The 26,878-nt window shown below is 46.9% G+C and overlaps 1 protein-coding gene across 2 annotated transcripts in view; it reads left to right on the forward strand.

Moving 5' to 3' along the window:
• Naa25 (N-alpha-acetyltransferase 25, NatB auxiliary subunit) overlaps positions 1-26,878 on the forward strand; it is a 54,470-nt gene that overhangs the window by 14,325 nt on the left and 13,267 nt on the right. For both annotated transcript variants that reach the window (XM_028855639.2, XM_037198673.1), the window contains exons 5-18: positions 3,969-4,043; positions 5,024-5,131; positions 5,410-5,488; positions 8,609-8,720; positions 9,344-9,433; positions 10,941-11,110; positions 11,798-11,910; positions 14,196-14,403; positions 15,324-15,413; positions 16,601-16,781; positions 17,367-17,466; positions 21,172-21,323; positions 22,044-22,169; positions 26,256-26,499. In XM_028855639.2, coding sequence (XP_028711472.1) covers positions 3,969-4,043; positions 5,024-5,131; positions 5,410-5,488; positions 8,609-8,720; positions 9,344-9,433; positions 10,941-11,110; positions 11,798-11,910; positions 14,196-14,403; positions 15,324-15,413; positions 16,601-16,781; positions 17,367-17,466; positions 21,172-21,323; positions 22,044-22,169; positions 26,256-26,499 — 1,848 coding nt within the window. The remainder of the gene's footprint in view (positions 1-3,968; positions 4,044-5,023; positions 5,132-5,409; positions 5,489-8,608; positions 8,721-9,343; positions 9,434-10,940; positions 11,111-11,797; positions 11,911-14,195; positions 14,404-15,323; positions 15,414-16,600; positions 16,782-17,366; positions 17,467-21,171; positions 21,324-22,043; positions 22,170-26,255; positions 26,500-26,878) is intronic.

Raw genomic sequence — 26,878 nt, forward strand, 5'->3', positions numbered from 1 at the left:
TGTGGCACAGTGGATTAAACCCAGGGTCTGCATACTAGGCAGATGTTACTTTTGGCTGTATTTGGCCCTTTAGAAGTTGTGTTAGGACTGTGGATGTGACTGGGTCAGAGTGCCTGCCAGATGTGCACACAGCTCTGCATGTACCTCGAACATCATGTGAGCTGAGCAAAGTGGCACATGCTTGTAATCCTAGCACTCTGGAAGTGAAGGCCGAAAGATCAGAGGTTTGAGGCCATCCTTAGCTATATAATGAGTTTATGGCCAGCCTGGGCACCATGAAAGACCCTTTCTTTCCCAGAATGACCTTCAGCTTGTTATCATTCTGCCTCCAACTTCCTGAGTACCTGGGATTGTAGAGGTGGGGTCACCACACTCAGCTCAGTGTAGTGTTCTATAGGTTTTTGACTGGATTGTAGGGTAAACCTGGCATAGTGGCACATGCCTAGGATCCAAGTACATGGAGGGAGGATCAGGAATTGAAAGTCATCTTTAGCTGCATAATGAGTTCAAGTTCAAGGCCCTGGAATGAATTCGAGATCTTGTCTCAAAAAGAAAACAAAAAAACCCTGCTGTAGCTGAGTGTTCTGGTGGCTGAGCCTCTCCTGGAGCCCTGCTTGGCTTTGAACTTAATAAGGAGTGTCTGGCCGGGCTTGAGCTGTTTCTGCCTCCTGAGAGCTGGGATTAAGCCTTTTTTAAATTGAGTTTGGTTACCTTGTTCCTTGACTGCAGTATCACACTGTAGCAATAGGAAGTGAGACAGGGTGATGATACTGTAGTAATGCAAGTCCTTCCTCAGAGTCAGCATTGATATTCTCATATTTATATAAATTTTCAAAGTAGAAGACCTTCTTGTGTCTCTCATGAACCTGTTTTCCTTCATGTCTGGTTTTTGGTGCTGGAGATAGAACATAGGTTAGGCCTTTCATGTGCAGGGCGTGACCCCTTAGTGCCGAGCCCAGCCTTTGACTCCTTGAGGTTTTGGTAGTGCTAGGGGTTGGAGCCGGGGCTCTCTGGTGCTGGCCCAGTGCTCTCCCACTAAGCTGCCCCGGCTCTTCATTTTCTTGATGTGTGTATGTCTGCCGTGGATGGAACTTGGGTCCTGTGGAAGGACAGCAGGCTATTCATCGCTGAGCCCTCTCTCTCACCCCTGACTCACTTTCCTTGATTTTGTTCAAATTCATTTCCCCTACTGAGAATTGATGACTTACTCACCTGTTGACCTCAAATATTTGATCTTCATAAATGTCTCCAGTCTGGCCTAGAGCTTCACTCTGTCCTTTGAGATGCATCTGAAATGCTGTTTTCAGGGGATTTCAGAGTGATACTTCTCCATTTTCTCTTAAGGAGGGAAGGACACCATGTTTGTGACCTCACTTTTCTTGGAATCACCTAGCATGGGATTCTATTTATTTATTAATTGACTGATTGATTATTACTTTTATTATGTGTATGTGTATGTAAGTGCTGGAGGAACCGGGTCCCCTTGTTGTAGGCAGTTGTGACCTGCCTGACGTGGGTATTGGAAATCAAACTCAGGCCTTCTGGAAGAACAATACATGCCATCTCTCCAGCCCCCTTTTATTTTTATTTTGTGTGTGTGTGTGTGTGTGTGTGTGTGTGTGTGTGTGTGTGTGTGTGTTACAGATGGTTGTGAGCAGCCCTGTGGGTGCTGGAACCTGAATCTAGATCCTCCTGAAGAGCAGCCAGTGCTCGTAACAGCTGAGCCATCTCTCCAGCCTGTAGCATGGTATTTTCATACACATTTCTATTGCTAGGAAATTTTAACTGGTTAGATGTGTGTTATGCATCTGGGAGATGGGTGTAGGAGGATCAAGAATTCAGAATCATTTAGCAAGCCTGAGGCCAACTTCAGCTGTATGATACTCTGTGCCCAGAAAAGAAGCTAGCAGTTGGGCCGGGCAGTGGTGGTGCACACCTTTAATCCAGCACTCGGGGGAGGCAGAGGCAGGCAGATCTCTGAGAGAGGCAGCCTGATCTACAGAAAGAGTTCCAGGACAGACTCCAAAGCTACACACAGAAACCCTGTCTTGAAAAAAAAAAAAGAATCAAGGAGTTGAGAGAAAACTTAGTTGGTAGAATGCTTGCCATGGAAACATGATGCTGGAGTTTGATTCCCAGTACCCAGGTAAATCAAGTATTATGGCTTGGAATTACAAATTCCATTGCTAAGGAGAGAGCACACAGGGCCTTGTAGTTTTTTGGCCAGCCAGCCTAGCTTAATAGACAAGCAGCCCCAGGTCCCAGCAAAGACCCAGACTCAAAAAGCAAGGTGGATAGCTCCTGAGGAGTGATCCTTCAGGTTGCCCTCTGGCCTCCACAGGCATGTGCACACGTGTGAATGCATCCATATGCATGTACACACACCAACCCAATGAGTTATTTGTGTGGTTTTCATTTTGTGTTTACCACACTCCAAAGGAAGCTGAAACAGGAAACGAGGGGGCTGTAGAGAGCATTAACCATCATCACCCTCTGCACCCTGCTAGTCTCTGGGGGAGCAAGGGACTGAGATCACTCCTAGGACATCTGCCTGGAAAGCTGATGCAGCCGGGTTCCCGGGAGCTCTAAATTCTGTTTGTGCTGGGTTTTGCTCATGCCTGGAAAAGGTTCCTTTCTTGAGTTTGAAGAGATGTGGGTACAGCAATTCAGTTTCAAGTATGCTTGAGTAATAATAGTTACCTCTGTTTATCTGCATCTACTCCAAGTGTGGGCATATTGTGTAAAGGTGCTAGTCATTTTTTCTTTTTTTCTTTTTCTTTTTTTTTTTGAGACAGGGTCTTATGTTGCTCACTCACTATATAGCTGAGGATGACCTTGACCTCTCAATCCGCTGTCTCTACCTCATGTTCTGGGAGGCCATGTTCATAACAGGCATGTTCCGTTGTGCCTGGCTGGTGGGGTTAGTTGTAATTATGGATAGCTTGGAAGGAAGGACCTCTTACTTCCGTGAAGTTCACCTCCTGGCTGGTGGGGTTAGCTGTAATTATGGATAGCTTGGAAGGACCTGTTACTTCCATGAAGCTCACCTCCTGGCTGGTGGCCCTGCTTTGCTGGGGCTCTTTCAGTGTCTTCAGTGAGGACTGCTGCTGCTGAACTGACACACACCTTTAATCCAGCACTCGGGAGGCAGAGGCAGGTGGAGCCTGGGCTACAGAGCGAGTTCCAGGATAGCCAGCTCTGTTACACAGAGAAACCCTGTCTCGGGAAAACAAAACAAAACAAAACAAAACAAAAAAAAAAACCAACTACAACAAAGAGAATCAAGGAGTTGAGAGAAAACTGAATTGGTTTGCTTGGACTTTAAACTCCCAGTGCAGCTGAGGACGATTGAACTGCCTCTGTCTTTCAAGGGCCTGAGACTACAAGCATGCGTTCCCGTGCCTGGGCTTGGTGTCTGCAAGGGTAGGCGTCAAACCTAGGGCTTTGTGCATGGTGGGCAAGCAGTCTACCAGCTGAACCCACCTGCCTCACACTCATAGTCAAATTTGGTGGAGTTTGGTAGTCTTCCTAGAACTGTACTTTGTCACGTCCATTTTATGGGTTTGGACTTCAAAGGTTCAAAAACTGAACTGTCACCCAGGATGTAAAACTCGGCATTTATGATTACTGATGTTGCCATAGTGATGCAGTTACCATGCACTGCCAACAACTGGAGTTTGCAGTTGTGTGGCTGGGCTCCCCAAAGACGTGCCACACACCCTGATTTATTTTTGTTTCATTTCATTTTGTTTCAACTTGGGTAATATGCTGCACCAAGTGTCAGGAGGGTCTTGATGGATCACCCCTTGGCTTTTCGAGTTGGGGATACTTGGTAGTCTTTGTTTAATTAAATTTTATTTTATGCGTATGGGTGTTTTGTCTGTCTGTATATATATATATGTACCATGTGTACCAGTTGATTGATTGTTTTCTATCCTATGTTTTCTAAATTAACCTCTCTCTTTCAGGCTGGCATGGCTCTGTATAAGATTGTCCCCAAAAACCCTTACTACTTTTGGTCTGTGATGAGCCTAATCATGCAAGTAAGTATGCTGCTCAGGATGGGACTGAAGTCTGTCTTTACCATCATTGTCACTAATGAGCTTTGAACTTGGGTAATATGCTGCACCAAGTGTCAGGAGGGTCTTGATGGATCACCCCTTGGCTTTTCAAGTTGGGGATACTTGGTAGTCTTTGTTTAATTAAATTTTATTTTATGTGTATGGGTATGTATATCTATGTACCATGTGTGAGCCTGGTGGCTGCTGAGGGCAGAAGAGGGGATCTGATCCCTTGGAAGTGAAGTTACAAACAGTTTTGAGCCACCATGTAGGTGCTGGGAATCAAACCTGAGTCCTCTACAAGAATAGCCCATGCTCTGAACCACCGAGACAGTTTTCCGGCTTCCTTTATTTAGTGTTTGTTTTGTTTTGAGACAGGGTCTGTCCTTGAATTTGCTGTGTAACCTAGGTTGACCTCAAACTTGATCCTGCTGCCTCCACCTTTTGAATTTGGGGTTACAGGTGAGGTGGCCACCATGCCTGGCAGCCTAGTATTCTCTCACTTGTCCTGTTAGTTTATCCCAGGTTGGCCTCTGAGCAGAATCTCTGCACTGTCCACTTAACAGTGGTCCTGGTTTAAAATGATGGCTATATGGTAATTAGCTAATAGCAAGAGCTGTGTAGCTAGATAGAGTTGGCATGTGTCCTATTCTAGCTGTTAACATATCAAGACACAGTGCAGCTTCCTTCTTGGCACCCTGTAATGTATGTAATACCCAGCAGAGGCACACCCCTTTTTGAGTAGTTCTAGATAAATATCAGACCAGCCTGTCAAAGCACTTGGGCATGTCGTGGAAGCCAGGCATTGTAGGAACCGTTCCATGTACCCATGTCGTAGATCCAGATCAGGCCTGATATGTGCACTGTGGACTGGGTCCAGAGTCACTAGTGGGGTGTGCATGGTGAAGTGAAGAGAGCAAGCAGGACAGAGCCCAGCACAACGCTTGTCTTTCCCATTGCAGTCTATATCCGCACGAGATGAAAATCTCTCCAAAACCATGTTTCTGCCCCTGGCAGAGAGAATGGTAGAGAAGATGGTGAAAGAGGACAAGATAGAAGCTGAGGCTGAAGTGAGTACACGCCCTTCCTCCAGTCCCCAGCCTGGCTGCACCACAGCCTCCTATCCCAGAGTCCACCTCAGCTGGTGACCTCATCTGGGCTCGGGTGAAAAAGACAGGCTCAGCTCAGGCACCATGCCGCCGAGCCATCCCTGGAAAGTGCACTCTGCCAAGATGCGTGTGGACTGGAAAAGTCATCCACACAGTTCTGTGAAATAACTGTCATGAATACACAGATGCCTGTGTTCTGCTGACTTCTCAATGCTGCAACCATTTGTGTCTTCCGCAAGGTTGAACTTTACTATATGATCCTGGAACGCTTGGGGAAGTACCAGGAAGCCCTGGATGTCATTAGAGGGAAATTAGGAGGTAATTGTAAAAGTTTTCTCTTTTGTTTTTAATTTGAAGATGAAAATTATTTGTGGGGGGGAAATTCCCATACAGTCATAAGTCCTATGACTTTGCTATATATTTCTGTGTTCTAAACTTACATTTAAACTATTAAAAATATTCTTATTCCCAGCCGGGCGGTGGTGGCACACGCCTTTAATCCCAGCACTCGGGAGGCAGAGCCAGGCGGATCTCTGTGAGTTCGAGGCCAGCCTGGGCTACCAAGTGAGTTCGAGGAAAGGCGCAAAGCTACACAGAGAAACCCTGTCTCGAAAAACAAAACAAACAAACAAACAAATATATATATATATATGTATATATATATATATATATATATATATTCTTATTCCCAGTGCTTGGGAGGCAGAGGCATTCCTGGTCTACATAGTTCCAAGACAGCCAGAGCTGTGTAGAGAGACCCCTGTCTCAATAAGATTTTTTTTTTATTTGTTCAGAATTTCATTCAGTGCATTTTGATTGTATTCACTGTCCACCCTCCTAACTTCCTCTAGGTCACCCCACCTCACTGTCTCCCCCCCCCCACCTCCCCCACCCCCAGTTTCTTCTGTTGAGCCCAGTTCGTGCTGCCCATAAACCCCTGGGTTCAACTTTGTTTTGTTTTGTTTTTTGAGACAGGGTTTCTCTTTGTAGCTCGGACTATCCTGGGAATGCTGTTCTCTGTAGACCAGACTGGCCTCAAACTCAGAGAGATCCTCCTGCCTCTGCCTCCCAAGAGCTGGGACTAAAAGCATGCGCCACCATGCCCAGCTCAGGTTAAGCTATTAAAAAGTACTGTTGGGGTCCAGTCCCTTAAAAGCCTTTTCCCAGGGTCCATGGAAGAATCTTAACAACCAACTGAGGAATCTAATTTTAAGGATATCAAATGAATCTACGTACATGAAACTCTTTAGTTCATTCACTTATTCTGAGTCCGTTCTCTCTCTACAGAGCTTCTGTAGAGCTTAGCTCCTTTCTTGCCTGATTCTCTCTACATTTTTCTGCTGTTCTAAGTTCTATCTCAATACCTTGTCTTAGTTTTCCCCATCTTTGTTCTTTCCCACCTAGTTCTTTCCAAATTGTTCTTCTACCCCAAGTCTCTGAGGTTTTCAGTTGTATACCCATGCAATCAGCAATACTGTGGCCAAAGCAAGGTCACCAGGCTTGAATTCCCTCAGGGTCAAAAGGTGGGGTGATAAGATCCACACAAAGAGCAGTAATTGTCAGCTGTCATTAGCAACTCAAAAGGGAAGTGACTAATGGGGAATGAATCAACTAAGGGTTAAATTCAGTTAATAGACTGAAAAGGGAATTTATGTGCTCAAACTATATTCTTAGACATGGTTAGGTAAAATGTTATGATTCTATAAGTCACTAAGTCACAAGTAAAAATAAAACTGCCTTTTTTCCTTTATTTGCCTCATCTGTCCAAACCTTGGTTGTGCTGTTTTCTGGTAGGGTGGGGGAAGTGTACTTGGTAACTAGGCAAGCTAGATGTACCTAGTGTGTAAAAGCCCTTCTGTTCTGAGTTAATTGTTAAAGGAAGATCTAGAACTAGAGATAACACTTGGAAAAAAGGAGGGTTAAGCTAATTATCACATCTGCCTGGCCTGAGCAGTTGTCTCATTGTAAATTTTTACCTTCCCTCAGGAACTAACCAATAGTCTGGATGCTTATCTGTGTGCAGTCTGTTCTTAGAAAGTCTGGGAAGTGTTTCAGATAAAATACGGAGGTCCGCAGATGGTCCTGGCCAGATGTTGCTGATGACGATAATTACAGAAAGGTCTGAAGTTAGGGGTCTGGCTGTGTGGCTGCTGTCAGCACAGTGGGGGTGTTATCCAGATACTCCAAAGAATGATCGGCCAGTGTTGGAGGTTCCTGGGAAAAGGATCAAGTGGGAAAGCTACAGCAGAACACAGGAGATTGACTGCAGGGAACGGCTGATACGCTCAAAGCCAGTGTCATGAAGATGCCTTGAGTCTTGGCTTTATCCTCTGCAAGAGTCCTTGACTCTTCCTGGTTAATAGCCTTTGCCGTAGTCTGCTGAATTCCTACTTCATATTTCTGTGGCTTGTAGCAAGCTACCTTTACCTGAAGATGAGTCATGGCTTCAGGCTGAGGGTGTGAGAGGTGTATCCTCGGTCTCTAGGCCCATCACTGCCCGCTGCTGCATGTTCCTGCCAGGCCTTACTATATGTGTGTGGACGTGAGTGCATGTTAGGTGTGTAGTCGTGCCCAGAAAGGCCAGAGAAGGCATTGGATCCTCCTGGGGCTACTGTTGTGAATGGTTGTGAGCTGCCATGTGGGTGCTGGGGGTTAAACCTGGGTCCTCTGCAAAACCAACAAGTGCTCTTAACTGCTGAGCATTTCTTCAGCCTGTTGCTGCCTTAGTGGGGTTTTGTTTTTGTTTTTTCTTTGGTTTTTTGAGACAGGGTTTCTCTGTGTAGTTTTGGTGCCTGTCCTGGATCTCGCTCTGTAGCCCAGGCTGGCCTCGAACTCACAGAGATCCGCCTGGTTCTCCATCCCAAGTGCTGGGATCAAAGGCGTGCGCCACCACCGCCCCGTGCTGCCTTACTCTTTGAGATAGTCTTAAGTCTGCAGCCCTGGGTGGCCTGGAACTCCACATGTGGCTCAGGCTGGCCTGCTGCCTTGGCCTCATGAGGGTTGGGATTACAGGCCAGAGCCATCACGCCTGATTAAAAGTATCCTATTTGAAGACAAGGTCTTCCTGCATAGCTCTGACTGGTCTGTAATTCATTCTGTCAACCAAACTAGCTTCAGATTTACTTACCCTGGCCTTTGTCTCTTGAATGCTGGCCGTATAGGTATGCACCATCACTCCTGGGCCCAGGTCACACACACCTCCACACATATACACCGCCCCCCCCCCCCAGGTTTTTTTTTTTGTTTGTTTGTTTTTTTTTTTTAGACATTGTTTCTCTGTGTAGCCCTGGCTGTCCTGGAACTCACTCTGTAGACCAGGCTGGCCTCGAACTCTTGAGGGAGTTAAAAAAAAAAAGTGACTTTTTTTTTCTTCAATGATTGGATTTTATTCTGGTAAACATGAAACTAGCCCTTCAACGTTTATACTTTTCTTTGTAGAGAAATTGACAAGTGAGATTCAGAGTCGGGAAAACAAATGCATGGCCATGTACAAGAAACTGAGCAGGTGGCCGGAGTGCAACGCTCTTTCCCGACGCCTCCTCTTGAAAAAGTGAGTTGATGCCATTGTTGGTGAGTCAAGAGCCTTGGAAGGTTTTCAGGCCCCAGGACTGAGGCTGGTGTATGTTGTGAGAGTCTGGGTACAATTTAGAGGTTTTAGAAATTTTCAAGGAGCTTTAGTTTTTGGTAAGACCTAATCGTGCCTGGGCTGTGGTGGCTGAGATATGTCTTAAGGATGAGCACTGAGTTTCTGTATCACTTTTTGTTTGTTTTTTGAAACAAAGTTTCTCTGTGTAACTGCTGCCTGGAACATACTCTGTAGACCAGGCTGCCCTGGATCTCTGTGAAGAGATCCTCCCGCCTCTGCCTCCCGAGTGCTGGGATAAAAGGCCACCTCCGCATGGCAAGTTACTGTATCACATTTGATCTTGGCCTTAAGGATGCTTCCCTCTCCATCCCACTTCCTACTTAGGAAGAGCTCATTGGGGGGATTTTCTGTTAAGAAAGTTAGTCTTTGAGTATCTGAAAAGCTCCCAGACAGTCTCCGCAGGGCCACCTTGGGTGGTCTTGGTACAGGTGGGCATGACTTAGAAAATCGGTTGAATTCATGGTTCCTAAGGCAGCTTTGTCACAACTTGGGTTTAATCCTGTGTGCATCGTTCAATCTGATTTTAGCTCAGATGACTGGCAGTTCTATCTGACTTATTTCGATTCTGTCTTTCGACTGATTGAAGAGGCCTGGACACCTCCTGCGGAAGGGGAACAGTAAGTTGTCATCTTTTTCACTTTCGTATCTTCAGAGTTTTTATTTTTCTTTAAGGAGTGATGTATGTGCTACATATTTTTAAATTTTTTTCAAAGATTTTATTTCATTTAACATACATGAGTAATTTGCCTGCATGTATATATATGCACTGTGTATGTGCCTGGTGCTCAGGGAGGCAGGAAGAGGGCACTGGATGTCTTGGAACAGGAGTTATTGACAGGTGTGAGCTGCCATGTGGGTGCTGGGAATTGAACACCTGCAAGAGCAGCGGTGTTCATAACTGATGAGCTGTCTCTCTAGCCTTTATGTTATGATTTGGGCAGTTTACAGTAAGTGACACCCTGAGGACATTTTGTTTTTGTTTTTGTTTTTCATAATCCATTAATGTTTACTGTTAGTCTACTGCAGAAATTTTTCTTCCCTCTTTTTATAGGTGATGTGAAGTAAGCTTATATTGAAACTTTTTAAAAAATTTTGTTTTGTTTTGTTTTGCTTTGTGTTTTTGAGATAGGGTTTCTCTGAGTAGCCCTGGCTGTCCTGGAACTCATTTGGTAGATCAGGCTGTCCTCAAACTCAGAAATCCATCTGCCTCCCGAATGCTGGGATTAAAGGTGTGGGCCACCACTGCCTGGCTAAAAAACAGTTTTTTAAAAAGCTTCATTTAAGTGTGTACTGGTGCACACGCTTATCCCAGTATTTGGGGCACTTGGAAGGCAGAGGCAGGTGGATCTCTGAGTTTAAGGCCAGCCTGATCTACAGAACAACAAAAAAGCTTTATTTACATGTTTGTGTGTATACTTGTGTGCCACCACATGTGCCCAAAGGTCAGAGGACACCTTGTGGGAGTGAGTCCTCTCCTCCTACCATGTGGGTCCTGGCTCATAGATGCACGTTAACTGCTGAGCCATCATCTTGCCACCTTTAAAGAGGTGAGAGTGATGTGTTGTTCTACAGTATCCAGGAGTCAAAATTAAGAATAGTTTTGTAACTTGTTACCTGTTAGACCAGGCTCATGGCTTTCACTTGACCTCATGTGGGTCATCCCCTCGTTAGGGACTGTGTCCAGCTCTCTGAGCGTGCGAAGCAAGTCGTTTCCCACTAATCCACACTGCTAGCCATTGGCTTTTTCTTTTTAGGAGGGGGTGGGGTGGGGGTGGGTTTGGTGAGAGGGTCTCTGTAGCTCTGGCTATCCTGGAACTATGTAAACCTCGCTGGTTTAGAACTCACTGAGATCTGTCTGCCTCTTCCTCCCAGATCCTGGGAGCCCTTGACTTTTTGAGGCACGGTCTTCTTCATCTGCAGCCAGTGCCAGCCTGCCTTAGTCTCCTGCTGCCCGCTACAGGAGGGCTTGTAGAGTGTGGCACCCACTCACTGCATTCTGCCACTGTTGTGTTATTGCTGCCTTGTTTATGGATAGCAAAGTGCAGTTTCTTAAGATCAGTCTGACTTGGCTTCAACTTCGGGGAGCCTGTTGGAGGCAGTCATGGTGCCTTGTGTTTCCTCCAGCTCCTTAGAAGGGGAAGTACACTGCTCTGCAGAAGACGCCGTGAAGTTTATAGAGGATCGGATAATGGAGGCATCGCAAAGTGCCCGCCATGTCCGAGGCCCACACCTTGCTAAGCTGGAGCTCATCAGGCGTCTGCGGAGCCAAGGTTGTAACGACGAGTACAAGCTAGGTAAGAACCATTGGCTCTTGGGGAGCACTAGAGAAGATGAGGGAGGGGTACCCTCAAATCTTGAGTGCAGTGCTCATTATCAATGTGCTTTATTACCTGAAAACAACTACTAACGGTGGTTGATTTACAGAATCTGTCTTCAGCCCAGATTTGACGTGGCTTTATTTTATTAGTTTATTTATTTTACACCTTGACCAGTTTCCCTCCCCTCCTCCTCCCATTCCCTCCCCCCATCAGTTCAGCTTCTTATATTAGTGTGTCTGTTTAGTCCGTCTGCTCCTTGCTGACCCAGTTGAAAGAGGAGTTTCCCTTCTTGTCATTCTCAGGTTTTCTCGGAGTGCATGAGTATCCTTTCTGATTGGCTTTTCCTGGATGGATCTCATTCAGTAGCCCAAGCTTGCCTGGAATTCAGCTTCCCCAGTGTGGGAAGGGCGGCCTGGAGCTTGCCATGTAATTGATGAAACCTTAAACTGACCCTCCAACTCTTACTTTTTTTTTCCTTTATTGTATTTTTTATTTCATTTTATTTTACTTTTGAGACACGGAGTGCTGGTCTTCAAGGTGTGTGCCACCATGACTGGCTTCAGGCAGAGTTAATTGAAATGAAACAGACGCTTTCAGATTAGAGATGTCCCTCTAGCGATTGCTGCAGTCTGTGAGTAATAATGTAATGTCTTCGTCTTTAAGGTGACCCAGAAGAGTTAATGTTCCAGTATTTCAAGAAGTTCGGGGATAAGCCGTGTTGCTTCACAGACCTGAAGGTGTTTGTTGACCTCCTGCCTGCCGCCCAGTGCACACAAGTACGTGTCCCTCAGAGTTCCCAATGTCCGAGGTGTCTGTGCTTGCATGCTAGTGCAGGAGGAGGTGGTCCAGTAACTGCCCTGCAGCCACAGTGCTGGTGCGGGCACGTCCTGTAAGCCCGCTCTGGCACCAGCAGAGATCCACACTTGGACATTCCTCCTGTCCACAGGAGCTTCTTCATTTTTCTGAGATGGATGGATCACATGGCCCAGGGTTCTCCATTCTCCACCTTCAAACATTGGGATCAGGTGTGAGCCGTTACACTTGCTGACTCCTCACCTAGAGGCTGAGCAGTCTGAAGTCAAGCTACTCTGGCTCTTTTGTGGCTGTGTCTTCACATGCTGGAGAGCCATGCATAGGAGAGCCATGCATAGGAGAGCCATACATAGGAGAGCCATGCATAGGAGAGACATACATAGGAGAGCCATGCATAGGAGAGACATACATAGGAGAGCCATGCATGGGAGAGACATGCATAGGAGAGACATGCATAGGAGAGACATGCATAGGAGAGCCATGCATAGGAGAGCCATGCATAGGAGAGCCATGCATAGGAGAGCCATGCATAGGAGAGACATGCATAGGAGAGACATGCATAGGAGAGCCATGCATAGGAGAGACATGCATAGGAGAGACATGCATAGGAGAGACATGCATAGGAGAGACATACATAGGAGAGCCATGCATAGGAGCCCCCTAGACCAGTGCTTCTCAACCTTCCTAACACTATGACCCTTTAATACACTTCCTCATGATGTGGTGACCCCAACCATAAAATTATTTTTGTTGCTACTTTATGACTGTAACTTTACTACTGTTATGAATTGTCAAGTATATATCTGATATGCCACCTGCAAAGGGGTTGCGACCCATAGGTTGAGAACTACTGCCCTAGACTGTTTCATACTCAGTATTTAGTGCATGCTCCAGGGCTGTCCTTGGTCATAGGCAGTTGGAGTCCTTCATTCACTGGGGAGCAGTGTGCCTGAGGTAGGATAGAGCACCATGTGCAGAGTTAATAGGCGTGAGTAAACCAGTGTCTACCATCCACCAGTTTACTAGTAACCCTGTGGCAATGCTGGATGGCTGGAAGCCTTGCCTGGTGCCAGGGCTGCTACCATGTGGCCTCTGTGCCCATGCGGAGTGAATGAAGTGGGCTGAGCACAGTGGAATGACTGGCTTTACTCTGTCAGGACTTGGACTTCGGCAAACTTTGGTGACCCCTCTAAGGCACACGTGTGGTGCGTGTCTTTAATCCCAGCTCCCTAACTAAGCTGTCTCAACTGGGTTCTGAAATACTCCATTCTTGATGTCTGAATGGAGCTGTTCTTGGTTTGTTTGTATACAGGCTCAGGCCTACAACTTCTCGGGGAATTGTAACATGCAGGAAGGAAGAGTCTGGGTCGTAGGAGAGAAAGTTTGAAAGTTAGGAGAGAAATAGTTGAGTGGCAAAGAAGTTTGGTCTGGGAACGGCAGATCCAAACGGCTGTCTTGTAGAAGATGGCGGGAAGGAGGGAAGAGAAATGTTTTTACAAGGAATTCAGATTTTGGTTCAGTGAGAAAAAGGTAGTAGTCAGAATCCTCGAGTTTTTTTGCCAGAGGGAATCTAAGTAGAATCCAGGTGACCATGTGGACCAGATCACTTGAGCACTTGTGAGTGGGTCAGTGCTGAGCTCTGTGGGGCAGAGCATCATGTCCAACAGTTCTGATCCCCCTGCAGGTAGCACAGCAACCTTCAGCAGTCCCAGAGTATCCCTCTGGAGCAGCCCCACACTGCTGCCTGGTCTACAAAGCAAGTTCCAGAACAGCCAGGGCTAGCCAGAGAAATCCAGTCTCAAAAAAACAAGGAAAAAAAAACCATAATTGTTAAAGATAAAGTCTTTGGGGGCTGGAGAGATGTCAGTGATTAAGAGCACTGTCTGCTCTTGCAGAAACCCAGGTTCAATTCCTATCACCCACATGGTAGTTCACAATTATCTGTACAGGGATCTGTTGACCTCTTCTGGCTTCCATGAATACTACACTCAACATAGTGCCCAGGCATATGCAGGCAAAACACCCATACACATGAAATAAAAGGAAGGGGGCAGGGAGGATCTCTTGGGGTTCAGTTTGCATAGCCAGGGAGGATCTTGAACTTCTGGGCGTGCAGCAGCACACCTGGTGTGTGTGAGCTAGAGGTTGGACGATAGCTGAGGGTACAGATGGTACAGGAGCCCTCCTCTAGAGCATCTCAGGTGTCCTAAACACATGTGCATTGTGTGGCCGCCTTCTTCCTCTGCAGTTTATTAATCAGCTTCTTGGAGTGGTTCCGTTGTCAACACCAACGGAGGACAAGCTGGCCCTGCCCGCTGACATCCGTGCCCTGCAGCAGCACCTGTGTGTCGTGCAGCTGACAAGGCTCCTTGGCTTGTACCACACCATGGATAAGAACCAGAAGCTGGATGTGGTCCGAGAGTTGATGTTAAGGTACCAGCACGGACTGGAGTTTGGTGAGTAGCTGTTCAGATGTGGGTTCCCCCAGTTCTACTAAGACTGCTCTAGTGCACGAGTTAGGCATTTCATCAAGTGCTCCCCAATCTGAGTAATTCTCAGAAGCCTCGTTAGGCTAACAGCTGTTGTCTGGTGTCTGTTCCTCCTGAGCAACCGGAATGTTCCAGGGCTCTTAAACAAGTCACATGACTTGAGGATTTTTGAACTTGGGAGCTGTGGCCTTTTGTCCTCACAAGACTGCAGAAGGAGAGTAGTGCAGTGCGCCCTGTGAGGTGACGTCGTCCAGTGCAGCAGCAGGGCTCTTCTGACTGCTGTCACTTGAGCACCGCTGCGCGTTAAGAACTGTTCGGTAGGGGAGCCTGATGGGAAGTTAGTTAAGTTGAGGCCCTGGTTCTTTTTCTTCACCTCAGACTTCTCTAGATCGTTCCCTTTGTAAAGACCGGCACATGCACCTTCTCCCCTGGAATGTTCTGTTCCAGCTGAGTGTGGCTTCTTCTTGTAAGCATTTGGGTTGGTATTCTTCCCACCTTCTTTCTTCTGTCCATCCGTCCTTTCTTGTGGTGCCAGCGATGGAAGCCAGGTGCGCACGCAGGCTGAGCCAGTGCTTATGTCCGTCTACATCTTCAGTACAGATCCTCTTCTTGTCTGTCTGTCTGTTTTCAGACAGGGTTTCTCTGTGTAGCTCTGGCTGTTCTGGAATTTGCTTTGTAGACCAGGCTGGCCTCGAACTCACAGAGATCCGCCTGGCTCCGTCTCCTGAGTGCTGGGATTAAAGGCGTGTGCCACCACCGCCCAACTTACTTGTCCTATTCTTGTTTTCTTTTTCTTTTCCTCATTTCCTTTCTTAAAAAGTAAACAAAGGCCTCCTGTCACAGCACTTGATGAATAACTATTAAAAATAGGTGTGATTTTCCCCTAGGACGCTCTTGTTTGAAGACAGAGTTGCAGTTTTCTGACTATTACTGCCTCCTCGCTGTCCATGTGCTCACTGATATATGGAGAGAAACAGGTAGGACACCAATGTCAGCTCCATGGGAGTTTGCTAGAGATGGAGGCCACACTGGAAACTCCACCACTGAGCCTTGGGCCCAACGCAGCAGCTATCTCATTGGTTTCTAAATGTATCTGCATAATGAACAGTCAGTGGGAGACAAAGCTAGAGTTAAGATACAACCACGCTGATTCAAAGGCAGATGGGCAAACCCACAGAACAGAAAAGCCCTTTTTATTTACTTATGTTTAAAAAGTGATTTTCCTTCTGGATAGTGGTGGTAGTGGCGGCGGTGCAGCATGCCTTTAATCCCAGTATTTGGGAGGCAGAGGCAAGTGGATCTCCAAGTTCGAGGCCAGCCTGGTCTACAAAGTCAATTCCAGAACAGCCAGGGCAACACAGAAAAATCCTGTCTCGAAACAAACACACACACACACACACACACACACACACACACACACACACACACACACAAAAGATCTTCTTTCTCTCTCTCTCTCTCTCTCTCTCTCTCTCTCTCTTTCTTTTTCTTTCTTTCGAGACAGGGTATCACTCTGTAGTCCTGCTTGACCTGGAACTCTATATAGACCAGTTTGGCCCTAGAACTCAGATCCATCTGCCTCTGCCTCCCAGTGCAAGGACTAAAGGCGTGCACCGCCACATCAGTGTCGGACACTTGTCAGAGGACAGCTTGGCAGAGTCGGTTCCCTTCTTTCTACCCTGTGGGCCCAGAGGTTGATCTCAACAGTTGGCGTAGGCAGCAGCACTGTTGTCTGCTGAGCCATCTCTCGGGTCCTAATAGCAGTTTTTAAGTATCAAATGTAATGTTTTTTTGTAGGATTACATATGGAATAAAAATGACGTCTTGTAGAGTCTTGTGGAGACATTGAGGGTGGGGTGCAGGGGGTGCAGGGGGAAGCTAGAAGATTCCAGTTCTTCAAAGTCCCTTTCTTCTCAAAATCTGAGAGTCTGTGAGGTTCCATGATTTCCCTCCCTAGATCTACACATCATGCTTTTTGCCCACCTGTATTTAAGCACTGATATAATTATTGAAGGACTTTGTATTCAGGGGAGTTCCCTGTTTTGATTTCAGGTCTATATCTAAAATTTGTATGTATCCAAACTCATTCAGAGACTAGTCAAGGCGGGTGATGATTTCGAGAGGTTCTTAAAGATGAGTGGATAACCATGTGTTTTGATTCTAGGTGAGGAGACTGCTGTGTGGCAAGCCCTGACTCTGCTGGAAGAGGGCTTAACCCACAGCCCATCCAATGCTCAGTTCAAACTGCTGCTCGTTCGAATCTACTGCATGCTGGGTGCATTTGAGCCCGTGGTGGATCTTTACTCCAGCCTTGATGCTAAGCATATCCAGCACGACACCATTGGGTTGGTAGTATATACTCTGAATACTGCGCAGACAGCCTGGGAAGCTGACTTGTAGATAGATGATAGAGGAACAGGGCCCCAGACACCAGTCACTACTGTGACCCACTGCAGAGCCCGAGGGCTTGTGTCTCCAGCCTTACAGAGTTTCCAGCTTGGTCATGCTGAGGCTGCATGCTCTCTTTCTCTGGGCGGCAGGCCTCCTGGCAGCCAGCTCTGTGTCTGGACTTTTTCTTTTACACACTATTTCTCCCTTGCTGTTGCCGCCGCTGCCGCCGCTTACCCAAAGTCTCCCTTTGAGTTGAGTTTTGGCTATGCTATACTTACAGGCATTTTTCTATTTGCATTTAGGAAGAGAACATTGTGTTCTCTGACCAGCTTTTATGTTCCTGTTATTGTCGGGTGTAAAGGAAGAACTCTGTTCATTTTCTTTTCATTTGATCCTGTGAACTGGGTCATTCCAAGGGCAGTGTTTCTGGGTTTTTTGTTTTGTTTTGTTTTCTTGTATGCCCTGCTCTTTCTTGGCGCCTAGTATTTGACAGTAGGATGAGGTAACTATAACGTGTTTTTTCCTTCTTTCCTACCCAGCTATCTTCTGACCCGATACGCTGCATCCCTGGGTCAGTACGCTGCTGCCTCCCAGTCCTGCAACTTCGCACTCAGGTTTTTCCACTCCAACCAGAAAGATGTAAGTGAAACCCATCGGTGCCATCTTTACTGCTGGCTGACATGGTTCAGAGTGCACTCCCTAGGGTCACAGCATGCAGGTCACGGGACACCTTGCTCTAGTGCTGGCATGTGCCCTTAGGCTGAGTTCAATCCTCCTAGACCACTAGGTAGAGAGGTGTTTGCATTTGTTCGAGGTGTAAGTCTATAAGTGAATCCTTGGAAATGGACATTTCCAACTGGGCATTAACAGATTAAGAAGGTTGGAAGCAAGAGGCTGTCCGGTTTGTGCCAGCAGCCGCCCCTACTGCATTTAAGGGGCAGTGAGTTTGAGCTGCCCTGGGAGAGACGAGGATGGGCCTCCGTGCAGTCTTCTCTCTGCTCACTCGGGCCCATTGTTTTAAAGCAGTTCTCAGAGCGTCAGGATGCTCTCAGTTGATGGGCTTGCACAACTGTCCGGGAGCTAGTGTAGAAAGTGGGTGTGTCGTTAGAGTGGCCACTGCTGCTGCTGTTCTTCCCGTGTGGCTAAGCCTCACTTCCTCGAGTTTGGCCGTGCCAGGCTCAGCCTGTAGCTTCCCATTTTCCTGCTCTCAACATCATGGAGCTTGGTGAAGAAGTCGCCGTCTAAGATTCATCTTGGCAAACACTCTTGAGGCCTTTGCTTTGAAGTCACGCCTGTCTTCTACTTGTTTCCTGAGAGGTGTTTTGGAGAACAGAGAAGCAGGGCCGAGGCACTTCTGAGCATTGTGTGTTCTGAGCTGTAGTGTGCAGTAGTAGATCTCTGATCCTGGAGAAGGTTAGCCCCTCTGTCTTCACCCACACCATCCATCAACTGTCTGTCTGCTGTCCTGGAGGGACTGGTGTCTGTGGAGACTTTCTGCCTGATGAACGAGAAGAGGGTATCCACATCTAAGCCTGTTGTTTCCAAGTGCTGGCTTGACACAGAGGCAGAAGCCTTGTCTCAGGCACTGGGTTAAACTTGCAGTGTAAATAGCAGTTGAGTGATCAGTCTATAGCTACACAGTGCATTCGAGAATCTGTGATCGACCTCCTCCTCAGGTCTCATTATTTTACCTCTTCTTTCGTATTTATGAGGAAGAGCTTAAAGACATTTCATTTACTGAAGACTTTGAAAACTTGAGACAGGGCCTTGCAATGTAGATGAGCTGGCTGCACGCTCCCTCTCTGTCTTCCTGCCTGTCCGCGGAGTGGTCAGTGTTTTGCTGATAGTTGATTGTGAATCACTGATACAGCTAAATGAACATGATGTTGAGCCTGATAAATTAGCAGTTGATTGATTGGGCAGTAACATTCCCCCCTTGAGTTTATACTGGTTCGACTTTAACCGGTCTGAAGTAGCCCATCTGTAAGGACCGCGGCAGCGGTGCGTGTGTCCCCAGTAAGGGAATGGAGCCCTGCACCTGGTGGAATGCTCTCCAAAGCCCAGACACCATGTTCTGCAGCGTTCCTTCTTTGGTTTGGGGGTTTCCCAGGTGCCTTTTCCCTTGGCCGACTGCTGTGTCTCCTAATTAGATCGTCACCGTAGCCCTTCTCCTGGAGCAAACCTGCTGTTGTTCAGAGGGCTTTGTGCTGGGGGTGAAAGTTGTCTCTGGATGTCTGGCGGCTGCCATCTTACTCAGAGTCAGGGCCAGGTTTCCTCATCGCCAAAAGTGACTTAGTGTTCATGGTTTTTGAAGCTCACTCTGGTGACAGGGACATGGCACAGTGTAAAGAGCTTGCTGGGCTTCAGAGGACCTGAATCTACGTCAGACAGATGACGAGCATTTGTAACTCCAGGTCCAGGGGATGTGCCCAAACACACATCACAGAAATAAAAATAGTAAAAATCTTCTTGAAGCTCTCCTTGAAGTCTCTGTTTTAGGTATTGATAAAGGTCATTATTTAAGATCAGATACCCATGTACTTTGCTAATTTTCACAGCAACCCGGGTTCATTTCAGGGGGCCTTCTGGCGTCGAACGAGCTTCATCGGTGCACAGATAAGTGGGGGTAGGTGTGGATGCACACTCTGGTCAGTAGTCTTTAGTGCCTGTGCCTACGGTTCGGCTGTGTTCCCCGAGGTACAAGGTCTCAGCAGTGACGTTCTCAACCTCCTGCTGCTGCTCCCTGGGCCCTTGGCTAGCTCTGCAGAGCCACTTTACTGTGGCCTTTAAGGAGGACTGTGTCAGGCAGATGGACAGAAAACTGCAGGCACTCCTGGCCTGTTACAGGCTGTATTTATCTCCTGGTTGCCCCTTGTTTCTCTCCTTGAAAAGCTGTTGTCTTTTTTCACAAGTGAAGTTCCATGGGCCACTCAGACACTGAGGCTCCCACTGAGGGAAGGCTGTGTGGGACTCATGTTGGAACTGCATTCTGTCTAGAACCACCCAAGTCCTCTTTCCATCCTGACTAATTCCAGGTGTTTTTAATCTGGAAGTTCCCATTGCAAGGGTCAGCAGCCAACTCTGCTGCGTCTTCTAAGTTGGGAACTGTAGGAGAGAAGGATGCGATAAGTGTGGGCCTCTTGATGGGGCATGCGGATGTCCTCAGTCAAGCTGGCAGGTAGTCCTAAACCCGCAGGATCACACATAATCTTTTTAATTTTCTTGTGTCCGTCCGTCTTTAATCTCTCCAGATACTGCAGGCAAACAGCTGGCCGAGGTGTCCCCTGGGGGTTTAAAAGCCGCATCGAATGCAGTTGACTTAGCGCCCGTGGCGCAACCCCATGGCCTGAAATGAACCCTGCGAGGCTGTGTATCAGAGGGTATGTTGTTGACTATTGGCCTATTTTCCTACTGGGCAAATTATTCAGGCATAGTGGAAATGGGGGCAGAGCAAGCAGACTAAGGCTAGGCAGAAGGCTGGCTTTTCTAGGAAATGTCTTTGGGGCAGACATCAGCATTGAGTTAAACACTTCCTTGGCCCACAGGGGTGATCTGTCTTCTGATCCTCGTGGCTTTAGCCCACTCTGAAACGTTCTTCCCTGAGATTTGCTTCTTTTGCACCAGATGAAGAGTTCTCTGTCTTGCCTCTGCTCTGCAGCATTTCATCTGATTATTTTAATCTGTAGTTAAAACACACGAGTGAGCGTTCCCTTCCCTTAGTTGTCTGGGTTAATTTCTAGGGTTTGTGTGCTCAGGAGACTTGGTTCTTGACATCTTCCTCAGAGCAGATGGTGTCCTGTTGATGGGTCTTGTTGTTGGCGTCTTCTGTCCTGCTGAGAAGCTCATCTGCCTTGTGTCTGGTACCGGACTCAGAAAGAGCCAACAAGGAGCAGTCTCTTTCTGAAGGAGAGGGTTTCATTTGAGAGTCTGTGGGGTACGATTGTGCAGTTATGACATCTTTGAAATCTTTGTACAGAGCATGGTTTGTCTTAGAATTGGAAAGATACTGCGCAAGATCCACACCAGAATGGCATTTGTCAGTTTTTTGGCTGATGTGATAGAATATTCTCCAAGTCCTGTTGTTGTGACAGACATGAGTGCGGAGACTGGAGATGGCAGTGGCCGCTCAGGGCCAGCAGTGTGCTAGAGGGGACATTTGACTCGGCTGCGGGAGGAGCAGAGAAAAGTAGTGTTATTCACGACTGGAACTACACTGTGTGGCCCAGACCTTCAGAGACTGGACAGAGCCTTGGTAGCAGTTTGAATGTTAGTTGGTTTTCAAGCTTTGCTTACATTGCCTGACCTGTGGAGTATTTATACCAAGGTGGTGTCTTTCCTTCTCAGACCTCAGAATACATTATTCAAGCTTACAAATACGGTGCATTTGAGAAGATCCCAGAGTTTATCGCTTTTAGGAACAGGCTGAATAATTCTCTCCACTTCGCACAAGTGCGCACTGAACGGATGCTGTTAGACCTTCTACTTGAAGCGAACATGTGAGTATGTGATGAGGGGCCAGATGAGATGTTCATGGCTGTCAGTAGCGGAGTTAAGGGGAAAATGGAGGATGGGAAGATAAGAGAAGCCGCAAACAGGGAGACAAGGCCCTGTCATGGAGAATGCCGGAGGCTGCGGCTGTGTCTTCCATCCAGTAGAGCCGCGTGCCCGGGCACTGCCTCTCCTCTCTGTGGTGCTGTCGAGATCCCTCCCCGGACAGGCGTTAGGAGCAGAGCAGGCGCTCGCCCACTGTATTCTGTTGAACTCCAGAAGGCTTTTTCTGGCTGTCATAACTTGTCTCAGGTCTCTTTGACCTCTTTCCAGTAAAAGTAAGTCCTGGCTAATGTTTTCATGACTGTATTGTTATAGAAATAAGACCTTAGGGCTGGGAAGGTGGCTCAGTAGGTACGGTGCTTGTTGTGTGCCTGGGAGGAACTGAGTTCTGATCCCCAACACCCAAGTAAACAGTCGGGCCTGCGCATGCATGTCTGTTACTGTGATAGGAGACCCAGTGCTGGCAGGAGAGTCCTGGGGGCTCAGTGGCCCGCCCAGCCAAGCGGTGAGATGCCTGTCTTCACAGTCAAGGTAGAGAGAGAAAAAGCGAGACGCCTGATGTAGACCTCTGGCCTCCCAGACATCCCAAGTCACGCAGTCTTGCATGTGCAGCTCATGTGTGCACACAAGCACAGGACAGTCAAAGCAAACCTTCTGTATTACAGATCAACCAGCTTGGCAGAAAGTATCAAATCAATGAATCTGAGGCCAGAGGAAGATGACGTTCCATGGGAAGATTTGAGAGACAACAGAGACTTGGATGTTTTCTTTAGCTGGGATCCAAAGGACAGGTAAGAGGAGCTCAGCTCTGAAGAGTCAGCGTGGATCTTTACGCAAATACACATGTTCATTGTTGGAATCAGGGACATAGGTGCACAGCACATCCCACCCCAGTGCTAGGCCTGCTGAGGTTAGACCTGTCCATGGCGTGCAGGAGCTCCTAGTGATTTGAGGTACAGTTTGGTTCCCTAGGCATCTGAGAGGAAGGTAGAAAACATTTCTACGTGATGTTGGCTTTTCCTAGCACCACATAGAGGCTTATAATCTCTATTAGGTTCTAAAAGGTTATGGCAAATTGACAGGTGTGCGTGCATGCGTGCATGTGCGTGCATGTATGTGGTGTATGTATACCAATTACTTACTTATTACTGTTTTTAGCAATACAAAAGGTTGTAATTGTATCAGTATTTATTAGTGTGTGTGCATGTGCGTGCGTGCGCATGCACATGTATGTGGTGTATATATACCAATTATTTATTGTTTTTAGCAATACAAAAGGTTGTAATTGCATCAGTATTTATTAGTGTGTGTGCATGTGCGTGCGTGCGCATGCACATGTATGTGGTGTATATATACCAATTATTTATTGTTTTTAGCAATACAAAAGGTTGTAATTGCATCAGTATTTATTAGTGTGTGTGCATGTGCGTGCGTGCGCATGCGCATGTATGTGGTGTATATATGCCCATTATTTATTGTTTTTAGCAATACAAAAGGTTGTAATTGCATCAGTATTTATTAGCCAGGTGTAGTTGTTCACACACGGAGGCAGAAGCAGGCAAGACTCTGAGACCAATGTGGTCTACACGTCAGAGTTTCAGGACAGCCAGGGCTACACAGTGTGATCTTGTTTCAGGAAAAAAAAAGTTTAAGTTCTTAATTGATGTCCTCTAAGCCACGTGTAAACATGAATATCCCTGGTAAGACAAAAACCCAAGGACCAGCCATGTGCTGCCCTCTGCCCACTCAGCGACATGGAGTTGAGCCAGGCTTCCGCTTGGCCTATTTCCCATGTACATTTTAGAGCTGACAGCTTACTCTGGACCTGTGGCTACTGAGTTGAAGATACAAACTTGGCACCAGAGTTTCTCACTAGTGATGGTGAATGGGAAAAGGGAGGATCCCAGAAAATGAATGTACCCTAGTGTCTGTTCACTGACACCTTCCCTATCCCCTAACTGCACCCTGCCAAGCTCCATGTCCTGATGGTCCCCTCAGGTGGCTTCTCAGCATCTCTGGGCACACCCCTATTAAGAGGTCAGACGTCCTGTGCTTTTGGGAGAGGAGAAAGTTCCAGAGTAGAGGAAGGAGAACTGTGCTCCTTTTGTGACTGACTGTGACCTAGACAGCTCACCTTCTGGGTCCAGTTTATCTGCTGAATAATCAACAGCTTGGTTGAAAAGCTTTCTGAAAGCCTGGCTTACTGGTGCACACCTGTGATCCCAGCACTTAGGAGGTTAGATGCAGGTGGACCAGGAGTTCAGGGTCATCCCCACTACACAGCATGTTCAAGGCCTAGGCTACAGGAAGTCCTAGATCAGTGAGATAAAATAAACCTGAGACCTTCCTGTGATTCTCTGAGAAGTAACTTCTCAGCCATCAGAAGAGCTGCCTTTGCCTGTCTTTATCCCATGCACTCCAGGGTGCTTCAGATTGCTAGTGGATTCATGCGCCTGTCTTCAGAGGGGTCCGAGAGGCCAGCAAGATAGGTCAGGGGTAAAAGGGCTTGCTACCAACCTGAGTTCCATTTTTGGAACCTTCTGGTGGAGAAGAGACTCATCCTATTGCCTCCAGGTGTGTACCCCATGTATCCACACACACAGAGTGAGTAACGAGGTGTCATTTAAAAAGGGTAAATACTGACAGAGGCCACAGACAATGCGTTCAGTTCCACAGACGCTGAGTGGATGGAGTGCCTACCACATTGGCCCTGGAATTGGAGCTGGGACATAAAAATGAACAAGGCAGCTCAAAGGGAGACACGGTATAAAGAGAGGGAGAAGTACAGGGAAAGCACTGCCCCCCAGTACAAAAATGGAAGTTAAAGGGTGTTGTAAAGGACTGTGAGGAGTCAAGCCCACAAAAGTCCATTAGAGCCTGATGTGGCACAGTACTGGATCCTAGCTCTTGAGAGGCAGAGGTGTGGAAGGTTCAGAAGTTCAAGGTCATCTCTGACTATATAGCAAGTTTGGGCCAACTTGGGCTATATGAGATCCTAACTCATTAAAAAAAAAAGCATTAAATGCACTCTCAAATTCTTAATTTGTAGTGACATCCTTTATAAAGAGCTCATAGTGAATAAAAACAGTAACTAGGAACTGCTTTAGGTGAGGCTCTTACTACACCCAAGACTTGTTTTCTAGCAGAGGTATGAACAGCCGTGGTCAGCAAGGTTGTGTGGGAACATGGTTATTGTCTTGTATTTAAATGACTTGTAACATTTATAGCCTTTCCGTAGGGAGTTGGTAATCTGCTTCAGTATTTAAAGTGCAACATAATTACATTAAGATGTCTGCACTAGGCTGCTAGTGCACAAGCATGCGAGACCTGTGTCTTTGTGGGTCACCAAAACTCCACTGTGTTGCCTGGCAGAAAGACTCGGGAGTCTGTGTGGTTGCTGTGCTGCACCGCGAGGACTCATGCCAACCAAGGCACATAGCAGGATAGGCAGTGAGCCGGGGAGGCAGCCTCTAGGAGAGGAAGGGTGATAGCACCCAGTTTGTGCTGTTTCTGCTAAAGGCAGCCAGATGCTCGGGGTCCAAGCTTTGCAGCAGCTGGCTACACCATACTCTTGTCTGTTCAGCATGCACCAAAGTTCCAGACTTCTAGCAGAAAAGATGTTTACCATACGCTAATGGTGTGTTATCATAGTCTGGCCACAGGAGCTGCTCTTGTTAGGTGATGATTGGAGTACAAGCTGCCAGGTTTCAGCTGAAGGCTAACCTTCCAACTAGGTCCTGATGCTGCTGCATGCTCTATCATTAAATAAATGCAGCACAAGAGTAATATAAATCTGCCAGGGTGGCCATCCATGCCTTAATCTCAGCACTTAGAAGACAAGCAGGTAGATCTATGTAGTGAGACCCTGCCTAATATATATATTTAAAATATGTACCAAATATGTGTGTAATATATATATTTGCATATTTATATATATATTGTTGCTACTTGAAATTCATCCCTGGGCCTTGCAATTGGTAAGGATGTTCTGTGCTAGAGAACTGAGCCCCAGTATAGTTTATATATTTATATGCTTTTGTATAGAGAAGTCTGAAGGGGTTTATGTGAGTGTGTGGACTCTTGAGTGAGTGGGTAACTGGATTCTTTATTACCTACCTTGTTTTTCTGGTATTGTAGTAGTCCTGCCCACTTTATTATTTACAAACTGTGACCTATGGCAGGCTTCTTGCTAGCTGGCTCTTTCATCTTACCATTTCTTTTTTTTTGGTTTTTTTTTTTTAAGGGGGGGGGTTTCGAGACAGGGTTTCTCTGTGTAGCTTTGCACCTTTCCTGGAGCTCACTTGGTAGCCCAGGCTGGCCTCGAAATCACAGAGATCTGCCTGCCTCTGCCTCCCGAGTGCTGGGATTAAAGGCGTGCGCCACCACCGCCCGGCTCATCTTACCATTTCTATTATTCTGTGTTTTGCTACGTGGCCATGACATCACTGATCTGCTGGCATCTTGCTGCTCCTTTGCGCGGCGGCTGGCATCTCTCCTTATTCTCCTTTTTTCTCTCTGCATCTCTGCTTGGATTTCCCACCTGCCTCTAAGCAGCCTTGCCGTAGCCCAAAACAGCTTTCTTTATTAGCCAGTGGGAGCAACACATATCCGCAGCCTACAGAAAGACACCCCAGCATGGCATTTCAGCTTTTTTGTGTCATTTCTGTTGTAATCATCAGAACAAACACTTGGAGTGGGGAGGTAGCCTGTCGGGAAGGCTACTGTGCCCAGCTTACCTTGCGAAGCAGGCAGCAATCAGATGTTTGACCCGAGGCAGAAACTATCCTGAGGTTTCTTGATGGGTGAAAGCAAATGCTCAAAACTTTGAAGGCAACAGGCTGAGTAAAATGGACGGTTTGGGGATGTTTTTGTTTAAGGAATGTTTCTGAAGAGCATAAGAAACTCTCCTTGGAGGAGGAGACCATGTGGTTAAGAATTCGCACCTTAACGTTGAGGCTGATCAGTGGACTTCCCAGTCTCACCCACCCTGTGGAGCCAAAGAACTCAGAGAAGACCTCGGAGAATGGTGTGTCCTCCCGGATTGACATTCTTCGTTTGCTCCTTCAACAGCTAGAAGTGGCCGTGGAGACGGGGAAGCGATTTATTGAGAAGGAAATTCAGGTACCAATAAATATTTGCTGCCGAGGCTCAATAATTATACAGACAGTTGTCTTTGCGTAGTGAAGAGCAGTTCCAGTTTGTGGCACTGTGAGAAAGGGGATTTGATGGTCTTGAGCCATTTTAGGGTTTTGCTCTGTCGAGACTCTTTGTCAGGAAAAGCAAAGTAATTTTGAGGTTATTTTGTTTTCCTGTTATTTTTTGAGATGGGGTCTTGGATTTCAAGTTTTCCTGCCTCAGTGTTGGAACCACAGGCACACACCACCGTGCTCTGCTAATACATACGGCCCTTTTGTTAATTGTGGGTGTTGTTATTAGTTTTCTTATGAGTAGTTACAAATCCTGTTGTCATACGTTACGTGGAGTAAGGATGTGGTTTCCC

Source organism: Peromyscus leucopus, chromosome 23 (assembly GCF_004664715.2).
Source record: "Peromyscus leucopus breed LL Stock chromosome 23, UCI_PerLeu_2.1, whole genome shotgun sequence".
Lineage (NCBI taxonomy): Eukaryota > Metazoa > Chordata > Mammalia > Rodentia > Cricetidae > Peromyscus > Peromyscus leucopus.